The sequence below is a fragment of the Lygodium microphyllum genome, chromosome 1 (genome assembly GCF_053477565.2).
Source record: "Lygodium microphyllum isolate KBCC chromosome 1, Lygodium_microphyllum_v1.1.10, whole genome shotgun sequence".
Lineage (NCBI taxonomy): Eukaryota > Viridiplantae > Streptophyta > Polypodiopsida > Schizaeales > Lygodiaceae > Lygodium > Lygodium microphyllum.
The window spans coordinates 106,020,332-106,045,778 of NC_141135.1; the positions used below are offsets into that span (position 1 = coordinate 106,020,332).

At 43.1% G+C, this 25,447-nt stretch overlaps 1 protein-coding gene across 1 annotated transcript in view; it reads left to right on the plus strand.

The window, feature by feature from the left end:
• The window catches only part of ISA1 (isoamylase 1), a 223,980-nt gene that overhangs the window by 169,385 nt on the left and 29,148 nt on the right, over positions 1–25,447 (plus strand). Inside the window, exons 8-11 of the mRNA XM_087680237.1 lie at positions 12,424–12,509; positions 12,930–13,001; positions 13,162–13,294; positions 13,397–13,483. Of these exons, the coding sequence (XP_087536363.1) occupies positions 12,424–12,509; positions 12,930–13,001; positions 13,162–13,294; positions 13,397–13,483 (378 nt within the window). The remainder of the gene's footprint in view (positions 1–12,423; positions 12,510–12,929; positions 13,002–13,161; positions 13,295–13,396; positions 13,484–25,447) is intronic.

Consider the following 25,447-nt stretch of genomic DNA (forward strand, 5'->3'; position numbering starts at 1 on the left):
AGGTGTTTACCTGCTTCAAGCATTTCATTGCCTTGGCTGAAAATGATTCAGGCTTGAAGATTGCACACTTGAGATCAGACAGAGGTGGTGAATATATGTCAAATGAATTTAATGCTTACATGAAATCCCATGGTATTCATCATGAGTGTACAGTGCCTTACACTCCTCAGCAGAATGGAGTTGTTGAGAGAAAGAATAGGACAATTATGGAAATAGCCAGGTGAATGCTTAAGGGCAAGAATTTGCCCAATATGTTTTGGCTGGATGCAGTGATGTGTGCCAATTATGTGCTCAACAGGAGTCCCACCAAAGCATTGAAAACAATCACACCCTATGAGGCTTGGAAAGGACACAAGCCAACCATTTCTCACATGCGTACTTTTGGGTGTTTGGCCTATGCACATGTGCCTTCACAGAGGCGGACAAAGCTGGATGATAAGGCTATAAAATGTATATTTTTGGGATACAATGCAGAGAGTAAAGGTTATAAACTTTATGAGCCTTCCACCAAGAGGGTAATTGTCAGTAGAGATGTCATCTTTGATGAGACATCTTCCATGCCCTTGTGGGACTGCAAAGTGCAGTCTACACTTGGTGTCTCAGATATTTTTGATACTCTTGTGCCATTGCTTGGATCTGATGCCTCAGATGATGCACCACAGGGTTATGCTCCTCCACCTAATGCTCATTTACAGCCTACTACACAGTCCGGACAGCCACCTGTTTTGACACAGATGCCACGTGCTACTAGGGACACTATGGAAGAGGCAGTAGAGCAAGAATTGGCTGATATTAGACAGCTTAAAAGAGCTCCTCGTTGGCTCTTTGAAACTTTGAAGGACAACAAGTTAGATGCTCCTTTGCAGGCCCGTACGAGAGCTGCAGCCAAAAGAGATTTGGCAAACTCGGTTGCTCATGCATTGATTGCTATAGCATTTTATGAGGATCCTGTTTGTCACAAAGATGCCTTCTGAAATGAATTGTGGATGAAAGCCATGTAGGATGAATTGGACTCCATTCATGCAACAAAACATGGGAGTTATGTTACTTGCCTGCAGGCAAACATGCAGTAGGGACTAAGTGGGTATACAAGGTAAAAAGAAAAGCTGATGGTTCAATTGACAGGTACAAAGCCCATCTTGTGGCCAAAGGCTATGCTCAGAAGGAGGGCATTGATTATGAAGAGACCTTTGCCCCCACTTCACGCATCACCACCATTAGATGTGTTATTGCCCTGGCTGCCCATAATAATTGGGAGGTACATCAGTTGGATATAAAGACAGCATTTCTCAATGGTCTTTTGGCAGAGGAAGTCTATGTTGCTCAACCTCCAGGCTTGGAGGTTGAAGGGTCTGAACGGAAGGTATGCTGGCTGAAGAAAGGCTTATAAGGATTGAAACATGCACCCAGGGCTTGGTATGACAAGATACACACTCATTTGCTCAGCCTTGGCTTTCAGAATAGTCCTACAAAAGTGACTTTATATATCCACAAGAGGGGGGCAGATTTGCTGATTGTGATCCTCTATGTGGATGATATGATTCTCACCGGGCCACATCCCGAGAAAATTGCAGATTTCAAGCAGGAATTACAGCAGTCTTTTTCCATGACTGATCTTGGCCAGTTGCACTACTATTTGGGCATTCAATTTGCTCGATCTGAGGGGGAATTGTGATGTCACAATCGAAGTACATTGGGCAGCTTCTACATAGATTTCAGATGGAGGATTGTAAGCCTGTCTCCACCCCATTAGAGACTGGTTTTCATTTCTCTGCTGAAGATGGCAGTGGTCCATGTGATGCTACCTCCTATCAGCAGGCAGTTGGTTGTTTGCTTTATCTATGTCATACTCGGCCAGACTTGCAGTATGTGGTTTCTCAGTTGAGCAGATACATGCACAGTCCCACTCATCACCATTGGCATGCAGTGAAACGTGTCTTCAGGTACATCAAAGGCACGCAATACTTGGGCCTTCTTTACAGGGCTGATACTTCACTTATCATGCATGGGTTCACTAATAGTGATTGGGCTGGTTGCCAGGATACACGCAGATCCCACAGTAGCAATTGTTTTATGCTTGGTTCTTCATGCATCTCATGGTTCAGCAAGAAGCAGGCTACAGTTGCCACATCTAGTTGTGAAGCTGAGTACAGAGCAGCTTTCACAGCTACAGTAGAGTGTGTTTGGCTACGGAAATTACTTGCAGATCTTCTAGTTGGTCAGACAGCTCCTACCGTCATCCATACTGACAGTCAGAGTGCTTTGGCTATAGCACAAAATCCAGTGTTTCATGCTCGCACAAAGCACATTGAGGTTCATTATCATTATGTCAGAGAGAGATGGTCAGATGATGACATCAAGTTGTCTTATGTTCCCACTGAGGACAACTTCGCAGATTTCACTAAGGCTCTTCCGCGGCCTAAGTTTGAAGCTTTTCGACAAGCTTTACACTTGGTCCCTTTTGTTACGTGATTTGCCTTCTCTGTACAGTCATAGGTTGCTATATCCACATTGGATGAATTTGTGCAACCATGACTTAGTCTTTCAAGTATCTTGAGACATTTCCAAGATACTTCAGCCCATACCGTCGAGGGGGGTTTGTAGGCCACTCTATGGGCTATCCATAGGTGTCACTCATTCCTTGGTATGTGCCTTGTAGGCCTAGATATTATCAGTTAGGAGTCTAGGACCTATGGTACACTTAGTACTAGTTCCAGTTGGGACACCTAGTACATGTATGAAACCCAATTAGGGTTTCATCATGTTAGGTTAGGGTTTCATTATATTAGGTGTATCTTTTGTATTCTTTATAACTTCAGTAATACAACTTCAGTAGCACGCTTTGCTTCTTGCCTCCGTCTCTTGTTGCTTCCGTTGTCCACTCCACCCAACAGAATCGGCCCGTCATCAATTTATTTCTCTGTCACTCTTGTCAGTGGTTTGGGGAGCAATGGTTGGTTTCTCGCTAAGGCCTTTTGATTGGGTTTTTGTGCGGCCCAAATACCCCACACTGGCACAGTTGCATATGAAGATCTTGTTTCACTTTCTTAGATACTGGGGCTGTTGGCACAATTGGACCATTCGGAATGCTTTTCTTTTTGATTCAGCCTCTAATGTTCAGGGACATATTGCTAGGCTTAAAGGTCTCTTGCATTGGCAGATAGATCTCATTCGGCACTCTGACTTACTCCCTCAGGAGGACTTACTTCCCTGGCATATGGCAATTTCCTCTGCGTCTTTGCCATGACTTTTTGTAACTCTTTTGTCGTTTAGTACTTTATAAATATAACATCCATTACGAAAAGAGAGAGAGAGAGAGAGAGAGAGAGAGAGCCGTCACGCCAGCATCCCATCAGAAGCATCCCGTCAGAGAGAGCCATCACGCCAGCATCCATCAGAAGCCGTCACGCCAACATCCGTCGGAGAGAGTCCTTGCAAGAGAAATGTCCTGTATATGAATGGTGTGGCTGCTCCTTGCTCTGAGTGATGCACATCTGTGGCTTAGCCCACTCTGCTTGTGAGAAGTCTAGTGTGGAATCTTGCTCAAGTGTGGGAATGGCAATACCTATCTATGGCAATGGCCCTTACTTCGCTCTACTTGCAAGAAGTCTAGTGTGGAATCCTGCTCAAGTGTTGGTTGACAAAATGAGAAAGGAGCGACTCCCTTGAAAATGCTCATATTACATATTGGGCCTTTGTGCATGGCCCAAGCTACGCCCTGAATGGTCACTATCATAGTCTTAACTGTACCATGAAATATCATTTTGTGGACTCTCCACACCTTTTGGGCCCTTGGGCAGTCCCATAGCCAGGGTGTATGAGTGTCCTCTGGGCCCTAGTTCTCCACATCTCATGCATGCTATAGGAACCTTGCCTTAAACAAGATGGGTGCCACCTGCCAAAATCCCATTTTTTATAAGCCATTTCAAGAGTGAGATCTTCTTGGATCTGAAACTATAATCCATTCTCCTTCACAATTCTGCTTAGAAAGGCACAGAGATGTCCTGTCTATACAGATGCTGAGTAGTTGGCTCTGTTCTGATCCTACTCATTGGTATTCTCCTCCCCAACCTGGTGGTGTGACCAAAGAAAATCACGTTGCAAGTACCATCCCCTGTGGCAATGAGCCCCTACTCTGATCCTGCTCCGGGAGCAACTTGTGAACTCTACATGATCCAAGTCTCTTCTCATAAGTCAACAATCTTCCTCCACAGTCTCTCTATTAGTTGCAATGACACCCGCTTGGATGTCTCCTTAGGAGAAGAGACCTATCCAAGTTTGGGGGTTGCCTGTATATGTCCACCACTTGGTACTTCCTCCATCACTGTCTCTATCATAGCTCTGACACCCCTAATCCTGTGCAGTCTCTATCTTTTGGAGTTTCCTGCAGTACCTTTCGGAAAAGCCAACCCCCCTCCTGCTATGGAGGAAACCTGTGTAGAGAATCTCTCTTTAGAAAGATCAGTCCTCTTTCTAAGAGTATGGCCAAACTTTGATCTCCACTGATGGCTGAAGAGAGGAAATTTTCTAATCTTCTCTTTATTTTTTGGTGGAGGCTAGATGAATCAGATCTCCAGGCTCTATTGATGGAAGCTGCGAATTCGACCTTGAATCCCCTCCCAAGGTCTCTAGCCTCGATCTCCTTGAAGATCCAGTGAATGCTAGGTTTCCATGGTCCTCCAAGTGCAGGGGTAATCAACTTGATTCTCCATAGCAATAACTTCTTCCTCGAATCCTCACATTGGAGAATATCCCTAACAAAGAGCTTCACCAACAAAGCTTGACCCTGGTAGTTTAAGTCAATGATCCACAAACCACTCTGGATCTAGATTGAATGACAACATCCCGATCTGCCTTGCATGGCTGGGTTCCTATCTCCTCCTAATCAGATGATTTTACTGATGAGATGCTTCACTTGGCCAATACATGACCTAGAGAATGCCTAGCAGGAGGGGATGCTAGATAGATGCAAGGAGAACCTGATTAGCAATCACAACTATCCTTGCTAGAAATGTCTTGTGGTGCTCCAATAAAGGAGCTTCTACCTAATGATCAAAAGAAGAGGTGCTAGTTCCTCTGAAGTGATGTCTATCCCCACATGACATCCAAGATATCTCATTAAGGTTCAATGAGGAGCTCAAGTGAAGTGCTCATGGGGTCTCCATTCCAAATGTCTAGTGTCACACATCCAGTAACCATAGGATTTAAGGCAATGATGAGAGCATCAAAAGCTTTGCTGAAAATCTTTGTTGCTGACACAAAGGTCCTCGAGTTGATCTCATCTTTGTCTATGTATCACATTAGTAATCGCTAGACAAGGGTATCTTCATACAGAATATCCTTTGGTAGATTTAATGTCTTAGGTGGTGCTGTAAAACATAGAAAACAATGAAACTCAATGGCTAAGGCTCCATGTTAGTCCATATGGGCAAGGTTTTATACAACATGTGTCCAATCCAAGAGCATTTGCAACTGTGAACTGGAGAAAAGGGAATTTTATGTGATAATTAGTAAGTTATTAGAGAAACATGTATATCACTTGTGTATTGTCTTATCTTTCATTACAAGAGACAATTTCTTTTAAACAATCCAACTGTGAGTTCTTTTGCATGGAGCTGTTGTAGTTTGGACTGTAATCTATTATCTCGGTTGACGGCATTTGAATTGACTCCAAACAAGTGAGGATATTGTTGGAATGCCTGTGGTTCACATCTCTATGCAATGGAATCATTTTTAGGTTTCACTAGTCTTTTCAATGTTCATAAAGGGACTGCTAAAAATGTGCTGAATCCTTGACTTTCTTTGTTAGGGTATCAGAAGAAAGAAGAAACATGTTAGCCCTCCAATTATCTGGATAGTGAATGAATCAATCAATGGGGAGGTGTAGGATTGGTGCCAAGTGTGGAAGGAACCAAAGCAGCAAGGGTAAAGGCTCAAAGCAGAGGGTGGAGCATATGGGGTAGGGACACGTGGAGAGGTAGTCTAAGTTGAAGGATGAGCCACTGATGCCATGAACAGCGAGGAGGAGTGCGCTAAACTAGAATGGCTCTTGGAAGTAAGCAAGGAACAACTGAATACTCAATGTTGGACAAGCTTAGGGAGCAGCAACTTCTTTTGGTGGCATGGAGGTTACAGGAGCCGCATAGTCAAAGATTGCAAACACAGCTGTTATGAGCAAAGTTGATAAGGTGGCAATGCATTCTTCTAGATGCGGAACCGTGGAAGAAGTTATTTCTATGGATATTGAAGACTATTGTTTGTACTGATGGAGGACCATGCCAGCCTACCATTCACTCAATTTTTCAGAACATCTGTGCCACAAGGCTTGGGAATGTTTTCGAGGTCAAATTTGCTGCTGCTATTACTTTGTCTTGCAGATCAGTATTGGAAGGACTTAATCTAATTGACCCAGCCATTGTCGAACAGAAGATGAGGCAGCCTTGGTCCTCTTCTCTTCAACTAGCTACTTAGGACAAAGAGGCCACAACATTGGAGAGAGGGCATGGTTATGTTGGGGGGGAGGTTCTCTTTGCTGATAATTTTTACAATTGGGCAGTGGTTTGCCTTTCTTGTGATACTGGCTCAATGAAAGAGATAGAGGCTTGGAGGCATCAGAGGGGCTAGAACATGATGGATAACATTAGGGAGGAGGTACCGGGAGAGTGAAGGACTGATACAGATACTTCTCAGACATGGAGTGGACTATTTACTAGAGGAGACATTCTTCTCATAGTGGTGGCTATTTACGGAGTGTGTAGTTTAACCTTCTTAGTACTTGAGGATCGTAGATCAATAGTGGGACCTTGGATAGTGGGTTTGAAAAGATCAATTTGTAGAGAGACCTAGGAGTCTCCTTATTTGGATACACCAGTAGATTGGGAAGGAGGATATAGATGGGTAGAATTAGAGTGATGCGAGCAGCAACTCAACATTGGACTTCACAAGGTGTGTTGCCTCATTTCCATGCAAACTTTTGGAGGCATAGTAACATGGAACGATCATTTTCAATCTTCTTGTCTCCCAGTCCTATCCCACCCTTTTACCATCCCGATCACGTTCTCATGTTAGGGCCCTCTCTCATTGTGACAAGGAATGGTGATTCCTTTCCCCATCCCCATCGTGGTCCCCATTCCCGTCCCCATCCCCATCCTTGTTCCTGTTCCCATCCCAAACCCGTTCTATGTTACTATGTTTGGAGGAGATTGAAGAATGGCTTTAGACCTAGAAAGATTTTACTCTTTTTATGATTATTAGCACATGTGAGTCTCGCAGTTTGTACTTGGCTTGGTTATGACAAAGACCCTATTCCTTGTATTAGATGTGGGGAGCAAGAGGAGATAGAGAGACATTTTATTTGGGATGCCCTAGGGCTCGAGAGGTATGGAGGAGAGCCCTTAGGATGGTGTTTCATGGCACACTAGAGTCTATGATTGTGACTTTTTTTGCAAATAAAGTGTGGCTAATTATATTACTTCAGAAAAAAACCTGAATACAAGGAAGTGCTCATGCTCAACAGACTAGCTGGAGTTGATGCAAAGTCACAGATATATCAGATGTACAAGCCTCTCAAGGTGGCGGTCTAGGGGAGATGGGGACAAGGAGCCATGGAGGGGAGGTGTATTGCCATTTGAGGCTGCCTGCCTGCATCACGAAAAACAGGTCCTAGCCACCCCAAGTACACATGAAATGACAACGAAGCTCTTGATGAGTCCTGGACTCGGATCTCATCGGCCACGGGGGGCATGGATGATGGAGATCCAGAGCTCTGCTAAGGTCGCTTGTACTGAAAGTCTCTCTCTGCCAAAAGCCTCCTGACACCGCGCCTTCTAGATATGCCATCTAATAAGACTCCCTACGATCTCCCATACCTCAGAGCGGTCTGTTGTGAGCTCCAGTACCTAGCGGATGGGTAGAGCCTCCAAACCGACCACTGCTCATGACACTGCTCATACAGAAGGTGATGGCCCTGGCTAATTATCTACTAGCAAAAAGCTCTCCATGAGTAACTGGCAGCAATGCATCCTAAAACTTCTTATTATATTATTCCAAGTTCTTGCAATCTTTGGAATTCAACTGATTCCAAGCTGTCATAATGTCTACTTCAAAGGTACTTGTCAACCAATTTAAAGCAATCATTTGCTTGAAGTGGACCCAAGTGGTGGGTGACTTCCCTTGAATAAGAAGTGTAGACTACCACTGCAATGCATTTCCCTTCAAAAATGTGGCTACCTTGCGTATCGGCTGCATCAAACTGCTAAATAAAAACAAGTGCTTTCAGCCTATCTTGTGCACCACTGAAAGGCTCAAACTTCATGCTTTTGCCACCTTCATCATAGTCCTTCGGCAGGCCTATGGGAGTCGAGTTATCATAAATGGGCTACTGCAAAAAGGGTGCATTGGTTGTGTTTGCATTAAAACAAGCACTATCTGAAGCACCTACATGACCAGCATCAAATCCCTATGCTCCAACAGTCCCTGGGGGTGCCGATACATATCCATATGGCCCGCTTTGTGCCCCAAGCATCATGCTTATGCTGCCATACATGGGATTAGGCATTCCACTTGCATTACCCAGATACATTGGGTGTTGTGAGTCATGCATTGGCTGCTGCATACAATAGGGATTTGTGCCATACATTCCCGTATGCGGTGCTTGTCCAACCATAGCATGAAAAACGGTACCACCACCGAAGTATCCTTAATGTCCCATGTTTGCATGTGCAAAATTGCCTTGCTGCCCATGTTCCCATGGATTGGCACTACCAAGTTGGCCATGCTGCCCCACGGATACCAATTGTTTGTGCTCATCAGGCATTCCTTTGGTTCTTGTGGCTGTCCCGAAGTTGTAGAAGGTGTCTTCTTCTCTTTGCCTTTGCTATCCTTCTTTGGGGCATTCAAGAATCGAGTAAACTAGGGATCCTTTGCCAATTCAGCAAAAATATTTGCTACTGTACGCATTCGATTCCTTGAAGCTATCATCAAATTCTTCAACCCCTTGTTGGTCATCAGCCTCTTTATGCATTGAAGTGCCAACATTTGTGTCATTTCCCACATTTTCAGCATGCTGTCCATGCTGAGAACCATGCCCAACATCAATCATTGCATTTCCCCCTTCACCATGTGATTGACCAAGGAGTGATGCACCCTCTCCACTTGATCCCGTATCACCATGTGAAGACATGCTTGCTATAATTTATTGCTGAGAACAATTTCAGCAATAATGCAATAGTCCCAAGTTGCAATCAAGTACCACGGGCCCACCAATTCAAAGGATTTGATGGTATCCCAGCAATGGAACCATGTAACCAGCCTTCCTTCCATGGATGGGTGGTAAATCCGTGATTACAACTTAATTATAGCAGCAAACAATTAATGTAAATCTGAAAATAAAAATTTACCTACTGATCTTGGACAATGCATACCTGATTGGTCCCAAAATTGATGCCCCTTTTAGTATTTCTTTAGCTTTATTGAAGAAAAAGTTGATTTACAATGGGATTTTCCCAATCCCCTTCGCAGTCCAAACTCCCCTTGCTGTCCAAAGTAACCAACAAGTCTTCAATCTGATTTGCCCCTTGATTCGAGCACTTAATTGGCGTTCACCGCTTTGATGGAGATGGAAAATGCCCGAAATTCAATTATTTGTTGGTCCCTCCACTTGAATAGGCTAAAAACAGCTTCAGCCCTATTGAATCCAAGTCTTGGAGCTTCCAATTTCTAGCACACATCCAGAGGTCGCTGCTAAATCCTTTTTGTTGTAAATTAGGGTTTACAGCCTCTAAGGGTCCAAATGTTGAGATCTTCGAAGCAAGGCTATGAAATGGTTGGGAGATGACAAAGAAAGCTGTAGAGAGAGAAAATTCAGAGTTTGTCACAAAGAATGATTGAAAATCTGTCAAATGCGGCTGCTGCCCTGCCATAACAGCTTGTAAATGCAAAGAATTGAAGAAAATCAGTCCTTTACTATTGTTGCCCTGTCTCAACAGCCTATGGATGCTGTCATCTCTGCTGTTGATTGGTCTTCTCTTACCCCTGGCTGCCTCAGAAGGTCCTCCAATGGCTGCAAATCATACCAACAGCATCTCCTCCCTCTCTCTAGCCTCTAAAGACATTTTTCAATCTTGCATGGGCATTTTTGACAAGTGGCAGCCTTCCCAAATGGTTTTTTCATCATTATCCATAATTAAATATTAATTTTTATTCTTTAAATATTGAAAATAATCTAATAATTATTTCAATGCCTTGAAAAATAATCAGACTGGCCAATAATTAAATTGGCTAGGCAACTTCCATTCTCGAGTGTCTCTACACCATCTTTGACCTTGACCACCCATCAGATTGGCGTTAGGTATCATTAAATGCCACTTCTCTAGTGTCACCAAAACTGACACTTATGGCCAAATGAATGACCTAGACCAACAACTGGCACCAGATACCACCAAGTACCTGTGCGGCATAACTTATACAAACTTTTATCTTTGACATCCTATGATTTTCTCGGATCTCGGGCACGTAAATTTACTCTAACCCGAGTTACACCTCACATGTGCAACATTTACTTGACTATGTGATTAAAAATTAATCCACATGTTAAGTGAGGTTTCAAAAATACATGTCCTCATGGCAATAGGCCCAAGCCTTACCGCCTGTGTGCGAGACCACGGGACAATTGTAGCAGGAAGGGTCCTATGGATCAGACTGGACTTAGAGAACTCATGCCTTGGAGTCCTCAATGTCTATGCTCCTACGGAGGTTAGGGCAAGCAGCAGGTTCTGGATGGAGATTGTAGCAAGACTTCCAAAGGTGGACTCTTGGATTGTTGGAGGAGACTTCAACAATCTAGAAGCCTTAGAGGATGAGCAGGGCAAAGGTAGAGATTACCAGGCTATGGCTAGGGAGGAGCAGGAGGCATGGGAAGTCTTCCTCCTCGCGGTAGGAGCACATGATGCTTGGCAGGACCTAGCTTTTCACAGGAGGGAGAGGCCGATGGACTTCTCTTGGGGATACAGGCGTCTAGGCGGAGCTCTGTTGAGATGATTGGACCGGTTCTATGTGGGAGAGTGGGGGTGCTCTCAAGGAGGCTAGGTAGGGCAGTTGGTTGGTACCACCCTATCTGATCACTGCCCGGTTCTCCTCACACTTGATACTCCCGTTTCAGCCCTTGGCACGCGATTCTATCAGATCCCTAACTCGATCTACAAGAGGGAGGAGATGAGGAGGCTGATTGAGCAGCTCTGGACTAGGGAGTGGGACAAGAGGGACCGGATCACAAAGAGGTTGTAGAGGTCTTAGCCGAGTCGAGCACGATTTGCCAGGAGGTAACCCTACCGGCTAGGCAGCAGAGTTTGGAGGAGGAGAGAGCACTCCGGCGAGACCTAGCAACTACTCAAAGACTACTCCAGGAAGCACCAGGGGATCCCACTCTCCACATGCAGGAGGTGCACGCACGGGCAGCCCTCGCTGGTCTTGAGGATAGGCGCTCGGAGTTTTCCTTCCATACCTTGGCAGCCTTTTGGGCGCGGAAGGGGGACACAATCTGCAAGGAGTTTTTTCAGGTGCATCAGCCCCGCACCTCAGGAGATCAAATTCGCAGCCTCCGTAATTAGTGCAAGAGGATTCTCTCTAGCCCAGATGAGGTGATGGAGATTGCCTCGGATTACTACAGACAACTTTTTCAGCAAGAGGCAGTCTCAGCCAGAGTACAACATGGTAGACAGCAAGTTTGGGACTGCATTCCATCCCTCGTCAATAGAGGAGATGGGGCGCACCCTCCTAGACCCCTTCACAAAGAAGGAATTAGCGGAGGCCTTCCATGCACAGGATGGGCAGAAATGCCCGGCTGAGGATAGTCTTTCTAAGGCCTTCGTCACTACCTACTGGGAGGTGGTGAAGGACCCCCCTACTTCTGGCCTTTCAGGAGATTTTCAGCTCAGGACAGATGCCAGGGAGTCTATCGGTAGGTCTTGTCAGTATACGAAAACTTCAAAACCCTTGTGTTTTCAGCATAAAATCCCTGCACTCTCTCACCTACAACAGTAGAAAAAGAGATCCAAATCTGTCCACATATTTCCTCTTTTCGGGTATTCAACATGCAAGAGAGCCCCTGAATCAAGGCAAAATCTTCTGCAAACTCTAATCACAGCACTTAAGCCCTGCTAATCCCTATATAACAGCAATATAACAGTCTCAAATCTCACCCAGATCTGTAACATACATGCATCCACACATTTATTGAAGTTCACTCCTCGGTTTAGCCCTGTTTTCCCTTGCTTTTCCTGTCTTTGAGTTGTAGCTGCAACATGTAAATTAAGGTGGTTTCTAAGGATGGGTGTCTTGAAGGGTGGATTTGAGAAGGATATTGCAAAAACTGGATGTTTGCAAAAGATGATTTACTAAACATTTTCTTGAAATATATGCTTTCAGGGTGAGTTCTACAACTATTCTGGCTGTGGCAATACCTTTAATTGCAACCATCCAGTTGTCCGCCGCTTCATAGTGGACTGTCTCAGGTGAAAAAACTGATTATTGCTTTATGGTAATTGTTCTCGCTGTCCATGGTGATGCAATTTAAAGTGTCCTTTGCTGTACCTTTAGCTGAAGTAAAGTGGCCTGAATCTGAAGTGCAATTTCAATGCTACAGCAATTTGTGTTTGTTATTGTCTTTATTACGCTAAGTTTTCCTTTAGCTGCAAGAACTTCATACTCCACTCTGTTTGAGAGGCTATATCTGAGCAACTTAGTTTAATTTTTAACACAATGTGCAACAGATTAAGCATGATAATTTAACTGCTTTTATAATATGTCAAGAGGAGGTTTTGTGCTAGGAACATGCTGAAAATAGCATTATAGGGGACACATGCAATTTTGGAAAGCTTTTATGGATTGAGTGGCATTAATATTATTATTCCTATTTTTGGTGTGTTTTTCAGGTATTGGGTGAGAGAAATGCATGTGGATGGATTTCGTTTTGACTTGGCCTCAATCCTCACTCGAGCAAGCAGGTACTATAAACTTTTCTATCAAACTGCTTGGATGCTTATGGAAGCATGCAGTCCAGCCTGTTCCGATTTTCAGTCTTAATGAGTAATCTGTAAGGGAAGATTTTAGAAAATATTGAAGGTGACAGGTGTTCTACTCTTGGATGGCTGTCCACTTTGGAAGCCTGTGGGACAGAGAGAACGTGTTTGGTACGACCAAAGGATCAGATGGCGATTCTTTGACCACGGGAACCCCCCTTAGGGAACCTCCTTTAATAGATATGATTAGCAATGATCCTGTGCTCAATGGTGTTAAGGTCTGCTCCACTGTAGATCTTGTTTCTTCTTTCATCTTTCTCAGCATGCTGCACATTTCTTCAGTGGAAAGTCACGAGTTATGTCTTCCATGTCTTTGACAGTTGATAGCAGAGGCTTGGGATTGTGGAGGCTTGTATCAAGTTGGCCGCTTCCCACATTGGGGTGTGTGGTCAGAATGGAATGGACAGGCATAATCTTACTTCTAATAACAGCTTTTGGAACAAGTTCCTGTTTTACCTCCCCTTCTCTCTCTCTCTCTCTCTCTCTCTCTCTCTCTCTCTACACACACACACACACACACACGCATGCATGCACATCTGTACACATGCTCTCTTCTTTTCTGGTGAAACCATTGTTCTCATTGCATTAATTTAGTAGATGCGATGCTACCAAGAAGGTGAGCACCATAAAAAATATGCCAGAATCATTTCAAAAACACACAATGTACAATGAAATTGTCTGGAAGAACATAGACCTCATCAAAAACAGTGTAAAAAGAGAGTACTGATCAGGATTGATATCATGAACCCTAAAGAAATCTTACAATGATTCCCGAAGAGTTCTTCTGGAAAAAGTAAATAGAGCAATTGAAAATCATAAAATTCTGTGATTTCTAGCATAGTTATTTTCAGATGCACATGATATGCTAGGCAGACGTTTGCAAATGCTTGCAAACTTGAGTGTGATATATGGGTTCCAGAGTGGCATTTTTAAAGGTTAACATTTTTATAAATGGCTTGAATAAAGTGCAATTTTGGCTCATACTTTTGTGGCTGCTAGCATGAGAGGAGGAAGAGGACATTGTAGCCTCATTGTTATGCATGGGGCCAAGTATAAGTGATATTTCCCTTGCCTTATTTTCCTTAGTGAGCATGGTATGTATAATGATGATGATGATGAGGAGGAGGAGGAGGAGGAGGAGGAGGAGGAGAAAGGAGAAGGGGAGGAAGACTCTCCTTCTGAGAATGATGAAGAGGATGTTTGGACTTATCTCTAGTGTCTACAGGCTACAATTATTAGGGTGTTTGTTTTCAGCTTTCAGTCTTTAGTAGGCTTGGCTTTGGAGTCTCCAAGTGGCTTCGACACCCCCATATTGGTTGCCCTGTTCCAAGGAATGGCCTCCACCCTTTCTCCTTGATCCTCCCTTTCCCTTAGACAACTTTACAAGACCAGTAAGGCTTGAACTCTAACAAAGCACAAAACCAGCATAGAAGGAAAACAACAGAGAAAACTTGATTCATGATACAGCAACCTGTCCCTCTTCTTTCTCAAGGGACTCCAGTGCAGCCCCAACAGCCTTCCCCAACCAATGTTCTCCCATAGATGAGGTTTGATCCTACTACAAAGTTGGACATCAGAGATAGTGCCAGTCTTAGCGGCTTCATCTTTGTCTTGCTAATTGGTAGGGGAGCGACCACCAACACCCATGTTGAAGGATATGTTATTGGCAGCTCTTAGGGGCACCTGTGCAAGGGTTACTGAAGTAACCTGCTAGGTAAGGGGTGTTTCAGGGTCAACTTTAGCACAATGGAGCAGTCTGAGGAGGCGTTGGCATTCAGCGAGCTCAATATTTGGACCTCAGTGGCTTTTTTTCATAGGTGGGTAGAGGGCAGGGATTATTCCATGCTTGATGATTGTATAACTATCACATCTAACTTCCATGGTGTTGGCAAGCATTTCATCCCTCACATTGCCCAAATTGGTCAATCTTTTGAATGTATGATTCAGAGGGACAAGATGTTTGTAGATGTGGTTGGAGGAGACATAGATGGAGACAAGGAGAGGAGCATCGACTTGAGATGCAATGGGAAGTTGTCAGACCCCAAGCCAGGTACTTATAGAGAGGTGACAATAGTTGTGACATCTCCACAAGTGGATGTAGAGATAGTGGCACCTGCACCTATCCCTAAGGCCCTCACCACTAGCGCCTGAGGAACCACTAGTCCCTCCTTTGCTAGGCCATTAGAATGCTCCAACATTTTTTCCCTCTCCCTTAGTCACATATGTTAGTATCCTAGTAGGAGATCCTTCACTTCACTACTTGTTGTCCCCCGACAAAAGGAGACTAAGTCATTCCAAGCTGAGATTTTGGGGGCAAACAGGGAAACGGAAACGTGTTTCATGTGAGAGGAAGGACTAGCTGAGAGTACAATTGAGAGTGTAGAGTGTGAGAGCACAACACCCAATACAATAATCTGAAGTGTAAGGTGCAAGTACAAAGTACAGCCCTTAAGACTTAGGGTTGTAAGAAGGTGTTCACACCCGAAGAGTGTGAAACACGATAAGTTCCTAAAACTATGTAATATAGACGCATGAAATAAAAGAAATAAATCTGGGAAAAAAACCTCTCGTACGGAGAGTAAAAAGTGCTTCAATGTCCTACTAAAGATCACCGACACTCCTCTATGAGCGTAGGCATGAGTCAAACCCAACAAACCCCCCTGGAGTGAACAGTAATCAAGATACAAGGGTCATCCACCAAAGGAGATCAAATTTAAAGCATTGTAAAATGCTTCAAATTTGTCACGAGGAAGAGCTTTGGTGAAGATATCTACCACATTACTGGTGGTAAGACAATAGACAAGGCTGATATCACGTGCATGTAGCCTCTCTAACAAAGTGATAATGGATCTCAATGTGTTTCATGTGTGCATGAAACACTAGGTTCCATGTCAGTGCAATGGCACTCTGACTGTTAGTGAATAGAGGAGAAGGCTCCGTGACAAATACATCCAAATCAGCTAACAAGTGTCTAAGCCATACGCATTCAACTGTGGTAGTGAAAGCTGCCTTGTATATTCAGCTTCGCATGACGATGTGGCAACATTGGATTGTTTCTTGCTAAGCCAGGAAATGCAAGATGAGCCAAGAAAGAAACAATTGCCACTAGTGGAGTGATGAGAATCATAATCACCAACCCAATCATAATCACTATAAGCATGTAAGTGTAGTGGTCCCCCCTTGGCATAAAGCAATCCAAGAGTCCTGGTACCCCGCAAGTAACGGAAAATACGCTTGACAGCTTGCCAATGTGACATGCGTGGCTGATGCATATCTCTGCTCAAGGCTCAAACTGCAAACTGCATGTCCAGCCTTGTGTTGCATAGGTAAATAAGACATCCAATTGTTGGAGCATATGTATGGATATCAAACAAGTCACTGTCATCATGCAATGACAACTTCAATCAAGGTTCCATTGGTGTACAAACTGGCAAACTCAACTTGCATTGCTGCCATTCAATGCACACTATGTTGTACATCCTCAAAACATTCAAGCTCCTCATCATCAAATGTATCTACTGCAATAACAAACTCAATGGTATGTGCACCATCATGCATACGAGCTTTCCTTCTAGTATGACCAGCAATAGGAGCATCCAAATGACTATCTTTCATAGTCTGCAAATACCACATTTACCTAGCCTCTTGACTATGTACAAACTCTTGCTAAATTTCAAATTCAGCACCTTGCTGAATATTCAGGTCAGCCATGGGCTGATTTTTTGCATTACCCAATGGAGCAGTTGGCTGAACATTAAGTTCACTTGCTGAAACTCCAGCTATATCACGGAAAGAAATGGGCAGCAGCCCTTCAAATATATCATTGGCAGCTTGATGTGTGTCAAAATCAGCAAGGGATAATTCTGATTTTTCATCGAAAACCACATCCCTATTGACAAATACCTTTTTAGAGACAGGATCATATAATTTATATCCTTTTCTCTCACTATTGTATCCCCCAAAAATGCATTTAAGAGCCTTTTTATTTGATGTCTTCTTGAGTACCATAGCAATATGTGCATATGCAAGACACCCAAATGCATGGAAATACCCAACAAAAGATTTCCGACTGTTCCAATCCTCAAAAGGCGTTGACATTCTTTAATGCCTTGGTGGGGCACCTATTCAAGACGTGGCAAGCACGCATAACTACTTCCATCCAAAAACTGTGTGGTATGCTCTTTGCTTTCAATAGCCATCTCCATGAGTGACCGATACTTCCTCTCTGCAACCCCATTCTGCTTTGAGTATAAGCAATAGTGTATTGATGAACAATGCCCTTCTACTTCAAAAAGGAATTCAGTATAGAGGACATGTATTCCCCCCTCAATCCGAACGGAGAGCCTTTACCTTGCAGCCAGATTCATTTTCAGCAAGTGCTAGAAAAGCCAAAAATGCATCATACACTTTTGACTTTTTCACCAAAGAGTAGACCCAGCAGAAACGAGTAAATTCGTCAATGAAAGTAACAAAATAGTAACAACCACCCAATGACTTTGTCTGCATAGGACCACATACATCTGAGTGCACAATCTGTAGCCTGATAGTTGCTCTAAAAGCAACATCACAGGGAAACGAAAAAGATGCATTTTTCCCAAAATACATCCCTGTGCTCAAGAGGTCTTTCCAAGAGAGGTAAACCATCAAGCATTTGTGTACATTGCATAAGCATCAAGCTACCATGGTTTGCATGCCCCATGCGAGCATGCGATAACTCCGCTTGTGACATAGCAGGAGGAAGAGTGGACGCTAGATAGACCGACTGATCAACTGAAAAAGCATCCAATTCATATAACCCATGACATAGAGTGCCAGTCAAAAAGTCATGTGTTCCTTATCTCTCACCATACAACTGTCATCATCAAAGGTGATCTGTAAACCATACCTGGCTAAAGAAGAAATAGATAGCAACCAATGCCTCTAACAGGGTATGATGCATTGATTGCACACTATACAGACTTGCCAACTGGGCTACAATAACAGAAGCAAAAAAATCTCTGCGAGATGTGATGCACCTGGAAGCACTACTGTCAAAAAACCATGTGCTCACATCCTCAATAGAGCTAAATGCTCTATCAGCACAAGAAGAGTCATAACTACATGTGTAAAAACAATAGTCTTTGTCTGCAACAAAGAATGCGGACTCAGAAGCAGCAGTAGGTGCATCAGAAACAGACATCCCTGACTCCTTCTCGTTGGCTATGCACTTTCTACATTCAGTGATGTAGTGTCTTGGCTTCTTACAATAGTGGCACTTGCCTTTCTTGGCTTGCATGCCCCCTTGTTTCTTTTTGCCCTGTGAAGTGCCTGAAGTCCTAGAGCTCTGTGGAGCATTTTTTGCTCGGCTATCCTTGCCCTTCTGTCTTGCCATAAAAGCTTGCTTAAAGGCTATAACATCCACACCACTATTCTTTCTTGTCTGCTCGTCCTCTAAGAGCAAACAGACTAGCTAAAGGAAAGTAAGTAGTTGTGGGGAAATCCTCATGGTGAGGTTCAAGCCCTTATTAAAGGCCAAGTACGACGGTGGCACTGAATTCAAGGTAGTAGATATCAAATGCACATCTGAGCAATACTCATCTACATTCATACGCTTCTCACACAGGTCCTGAATTTTATTTAGATAATCCTGCATAGAATCACCCTCATCCATCTTCAGTCTCAAGCTCTTTCTTCAAGAAAGAGATGCGTGTTTCATTCTTTCCAGCAAACATCTACTCTAAGGTCAGCCATGCTTCTCGTGAAGAAGCTACAGACCGAATGTGAGGGATGATAGACTGCTGGACTGTCCAATGCAATCAGTGACAAAGCCTGTGCATCCCGAGTATCCCATGCCTTTTGTGTTGCTGATCTTTGGAGAAGTGGCTGAGCTGAAGCGGGCTAAACAAGCTGAGTTGCCCATTGTCCACCTCCGCCTAGAGGAGTAGCAAGAGCCACAACTCCGTGCCCAACTTCTTCGCTGTTGGCATAATCCCAAAGATTCTTCGCAATTAGCACATTCTTCATCATGAAAGACCAGATGGAATAGTTGTTACCATCCAACCTATCCTCCTTGGATACATATGTAAATACATCACCTCCCCCTCCCTGATTTGCCATGATAAATATTGCTATAATCAGAGAGCAAAAGAGCGATATCTCAAGCTAGACCAACTTGGAAATCTCAGAATTTCCAAAAATTACAGCACACACTTTGTTGCAATTAGCAAATGTAATCCACTCTATCAAATTATCTTAAATGCACGCTGTCCAAGGTGCAATAAGTGCTTAGCAACACTGAAAATGCAAAAACCTCAAAATTTCTTGTCCCAAAATGCACAAAATCGGTCGATTTCAGACTGTCACAAATGTATATTTACCAATCACTGAGCTAACTGCAAAAGCCCCAAATGTCTGGCCCAAAATGCATTAAATCTCTGCAGTAATTGTGCCCCAGACACGTACTGGAACTGAGAATACTTGCCCGGGCAACAAGCCCCTTCCAAAGAAGTATATCTGAGTTAAAATTTGATTTTTTTTTTAATCTTTTACCTCCGATTTGAGAATACTTGCTGTGGACCTGCTTGTGGAGGCAGGCAGGCTGCATGTAGGGGGTGGACAGACTACGGGCTAGGCGGGCACTAACGGCTACGCTCAGGCAACTCTGGACTAGGCCAAGTGGTGCAGACAGAAGCTCTGTAGGCGCTAGTAGTAGGCAGAGGGTGGCACAGGAGGCTGACTGGCGACGCCAGCTGGAAACGGACAAGGGGCAGCACCGCTGGTGCTCACGCTGCAGGCCAGGTGGCAACTCTGCCTAGTGGGGCAGGTGGGCTCTGGTGGACTGACGAGCTGGCTGTCGAACTGGAGTTGCTGGTGGTGCCTCTCTGGCAGCGCTCTGCATAGGGAGCAAGAGCTATGAGCTGACGGACAATGGCTCAGGAGCTCAGCTGGAGATGGTGGCTGCCAGCTAGGCTAAGCTGGAGTGTTACCTCTGATACCAAATGTGAGAGGATGGATCAAAGCTCAGCTGAGAGTATAGTTGATAGTGTAGAGTGTGAGAGCACGCCACCCAATACAATAATCTGAAGTGTAAGGTGCAAGTACAAAGTACAACCCTTAAAACCTTACGGTTGTAAGAGGGTGTTCACACCTAGAGAGTGTGAAACACGATAAGTGCCTAAAACTGTGTAATAAAGGCACATAAAATAAAAGAAATAAATCTAGGGGGAAAAACCTCTCGTACGAAGAAAAGTGCCCCAGTGTCCTCCTAAAGATCACCGACACTCCTCTGTGAGCATAGGCGTGAGTTGAACCCAACATTTCGGATGCTCAAAATAGAATCTTAGTCCCAGGCAAAAATAGGGAAATGGATTTTATGTCAATTTCTAGAAAAATTTCAATCTTAGATAGCATATAAAGGGATAATACCATTTGTGACTTGAACCTTTGTACCAAAAACACTTAAATTTCTCAATAGAATAGGGTATACATGTGACGTTAGAAGAGATTTGATAAGCATACATGATACTACCAAAGATTGTAAAATCAATATATATGAGCTTCAAAAACTTGCAATATTGGGATTTAGAACTCAATATAAAATACTCCCATGAATGATGATGTCATAGACTTATATTATGTAATATGGGCTCAAAAAAGAGAGTACTCAGTAAATAGTGATATGAAAAGTAAATGTATAATCTAAGTGCCAATAGTGCATGGAATGATTCATGATCAACTACAAAGTACAGTGTAGAATGTATTGTCAAAACGATCATGATCTATCTAGTATGATATATCTACTATCATCTAAAGATGATCACTCTACATCATCCAAAGGTATCTCCTTTGTCTCATCCTCCTCACAGCCACTATCAGCAACAACAGTAGTACTACTACTAGTAGTAAAGGAAGAGGAGGCATCATCATCATCCTCGTTAATTTGAGAAGCCACTAGATTTGTAGAGGTACTAAGTGATCTTGATAGAGGTAGAAGCAATCACATATCCAAGTTGAGCACCTCTTGCTCTAGATGATGTACAACAAGACCGTATCCAATGCATAGGTGCAGTCATGTCCTCATAAAGTGTGTTATTGATGTCTATCTCCTCCTTTGGAATGGTGGGAATGTCTTTTATCTTTTGTGTATCAATCTTGTCTACATTCACTTGCTTTGGCTCAATTGTGTAAGCTGAATTCTCAATTAGATGCAAGTAACAATGACAAAGTACCAATCTCTCTAGTGGGGTATATCTGCATGTGAACTGTCTCTTTATCCCATGAGACCTCAGAAAATCACTGAACTCATTTGAGATGTACTCTCCCCCTCCATCTGACCTCAAGCACTTTACTTTCAAGCATGTTTCTCTTTCAACTGCAGCCTTGAAAGTTCTAAAGTGCTCAAACGCTTCACTCTTTTCCTTCATAAAATATACCCACAGCTTTCTAGAACAATCATCAATGAATGTGACAAAGTATGAACTGCCTCCAAGAGATACATTTTGTGTAGGCCCCCAAATGTCTGTATGCACAACATCAAAAGCCCATGTGCTCCAATTTTTCCAAGCAAGATCACAATCTTATGAGAGAATAGGATAGGTATGCTATTTCTCCAATAAGATTAGGAAGTATTAGCAAGATTCAAGCCCTAAAACAAAGAATAAGAAGAAATTCAGCATACTTACACATGTTTGTTGTTTACTTACCATAGTTGGTGTACAATTTTCATATTTGTCCCACCAAGACACAGGTCGAAGTTGTGTCTCATGCAACACTACAATGGGGCGTGCAAATGAGAGAGCATGATTATGAAACTTGATAAGATAATCCTCAAGATGTATGGTGATGGAAACATCTTTATTAACCCACTTGTTGAAGTAATCTTACAGCCCCTCTTTAAGCTCCTCATTTGCATACTACCTCTCACTATTCCAAAGGGGATGCAAGCAATATGCAACAACATGGATTGGTTTGTGAAACCATTCCCACTTTCTATGAATTTGAGTGTGAGCTACTACATTACACTCAACTATTCGATCAATTTCATAGTCCATCTTTAGAGGGGGCCATCACTACCACTTCTTAGAGGGGGCAGCAAGGGAAGGGCAAACAAAACCAAACCAAAATCAAGCTTATGAGTCACAAGGAACCTCCCACTCATCTCTTAAACCTGGGTGGATTATAAAATATCAATTAGGATGAATGATCATTGATACAATTATCTCGAGAGAAGAATCTATTTTTCTCCATTGTCTCTCTAATCTTGTCCATCTACTTGTACAAGAGGCTTGAGAGTTGCCCTCCATGTGAGTGATCCCTAACACTATGTAAATGGGAGCGTGAGATTTTATCAATGCAACTACATCAGCCCAATAAGCCTCACCCATGACATTTCTGACAAATGTCAAAGCCTTTCGCTAATGTCTCTCATCCCATGCAACTGACTTCCTAGAGGCGACTATTCTCATGAAGCCATAATTGACTCTCTCAAGCATCTCCAAAACAATGGACATGCAAGTAAAATCAGTGGTGGTTGATAGCTTCAAAAGATCCAAATCATTGTTTGCCTTATATATGGCATGCATTCTAGGCCTCTTTGTGAGGAACTTTACCATGGTTCTATCTCTCTTGAAGAGATCATCTATCCAATATTTTGCAAATCCTCCATGAGTAGATTCAAAAAAGAGATACGCATGGAGTCCACATGATCTTAGAGAACTCTCTCTCTACTAAAGCACCCATAGCCACATAGTTACTAAAATTGTCGATGACAACGTGCACTATAGTTTTTGTACCAATCTCCATAATAGCAACGTTGACGTACTTGTAGATGTATTTACTTGATATCTCTATCCTTGTTGTTGGTGCATCAACATCATGCAAAAACATAGTCCCTTTGCATGAGGATGCTAAGATGTTATACACATTCCTCCTCCTGATATTTGTCCATCCATCACATCACATAGTGTAGCCATAGTTTTGCCAAGTTTCCTTCAAATGCTACACCTTCACCTCTATAGCTTGTTTCTCTCTAACAAGCTCACACATGCAAAGCTTCATAGGTTGGGCCCTCCCTTTATATCCAATCTAGTTGATGGCCTTGATGGTTTTTTTCGAGCTCTTTGTGCATGTAACATAAAAAGGGATGGCACATTGTATAAACAACCTCATGATCTTAGGAGTAGCCTTTGCCTTTGCTTGCCTTTGAAGGATCGTTATAATACTTGCCCTTTGTAACGATCCCTTTGCTGCGTTGATGGTAGTTGCACCTGTTGATGAGCTATTACCACCATGCCCACCTCTTGAACAATGTGGCAAAGGGGTCCTTGGAGCCACTAAACCCTCCACAAATGCACATACACTTGTTGAGCTAAAAATACATTACAAACTCATTAGCTCTTTAAAACAACCTCAAAACACGTAAATAAGCTTCATTAAATAGTGCACAATCCTAGAGAGTTTTTGGTCCCATCAGAAAAACCCATTCTGGAGAATCCTTCTGCATCTATAAATAGAGATGCTGCCCACCATTTAGACTATGCTTGTGTGCAAGTTTCTCACTCCAATGTGGGCAGCCTGTCTATAAATAGACAGGTTGCTTACCATTCAGACTATGCTTTTGTGCAAGTTTCTCGCTCCAGTGTAGAGATTTGAGCCATTAGCCAGGGAGCTGTTGGTTGTAGAATTGTGACTGGAGCCACAGATCTACAACCAATACCTCCTCTTTTTTTTTTGCATACATAGATAGCACGTGTAAAATTGCATGAAATTTGCAAGCAAAAGCATGTTTAAAGAGGCATTTATAGTACTGTGAAAATTGCTGGTAAAGCACATTTAAATTGGCACGAAAAGTTGTGCTTATATGACATGATATAAATGTGATTTTAGATGCAAGTCTTTTGATGCTCCATTAATCAGCAAATTAGACATGCCCGTAAGTTTTTTATCTAATTCAAAAAAATGTGTCAATATGGCCATCTGTGGACCTGATCCTTTGTAATGGTCGTGAGGGGGTACTATGGACTCAATGAGAAAGATGACACTTCACCTTCACCTTCACTTTCTTCTCCTTTGCCAAGCTTCATCATAGATAAGGAGTTTGAAGATTTCATGTGCATCAAGTAGGGTCCCAACTACATCGTATCCTCATCTCCAAAATCTCTCTCTCTTTCATTCATTAATTTAGGATTGTAGTTCACTTCTACATCCACTACACTGGGAGTTGGGTCCTCCATCTCTACTCCCAATTCCTTCTCTTTCTCTACTTCCCATGTCACCTATCCTCATGTGAATGCCACTTTGCATCCTAGTAGATCATTAGGGGGAATGCCACTCTTTAACACTATGCCTTTCCCATACCAGTAAGCAAGCACATCCTTTTACCTTGGCATAGCTATGATGGGTATTCTCCTCACTACCCCTAGACACCCTTCCATCGACCACTCAAATGCAAGAATTTCCATCCTCTGCTTATGGTGTATTATCACACACTCCATGGGTCACTTCCACACAAGAATTTTCATCCTCTACCCTACGTGTCCCTATCCCTCCTCCCTGGGCTACTCATGCGATTGCCATGCCCATGCCTGGTTAGTCCATTTCCACTTTTGGATCCACTATATACACTTCACGCATACATAGTGGTGAGCACTCTAGGATCAATTCCCAAGTGTACTCCACTCCCCCACCCTACCTACCTTTCCCATCCTATAGCACCACTACTTTGGTTGAACTTCATGCAACAAGTGCTTGAATCTCAAGGTCTTTGGGACCTAGTCATTAGTCTAGAGCCTATGTCGGATCCTCAACTGGCTCACCTTGATCACATCCATCAATGAAGAACCAATGTCACAACCAAATTTGAGCTAATGCAAGGATTGTTCTTGTGTTCCACTCTTAGTTACAGCATTTTTCCCTTGCATCTAAGCATTGGAGTCATCTCATTGACCGCCATGCAACATGAGATCACTCTCGATTGTGATCGCTCTTGATGTATCAAACTAATCCTGACTATGAGCTTTAGGAGTTTTCCATTAAGGAAGGGAATGATCTGAAAGTCAAGTTGGTTGAATATAGATGGTTACTCGCGTTGAGTTTGCCCCTATTGGCTTATAAAAGTCAAATGGCGATCAAGTCGTATTTCTTTGAAAGAAGCTGCATGAAAAGTATTTCCACTTCATCTAGCACATCATCTCCTTGCTTCACTTGCCAACCTTCTATGAGTTCAAATACCAGTTTTTGCGTTATGCGAGGCTACATGATCAAGTCCATAAGAAGTCCTCTCCACATTCTTATTTCAAGGAGGGTCTTATTGCCTCTTCTTCACAAGGGAAAATCAATAGTGGCAAGAACTTGCAAGATGTGAAGGCAACTCAAAACAAGGGTGACACCCCTTC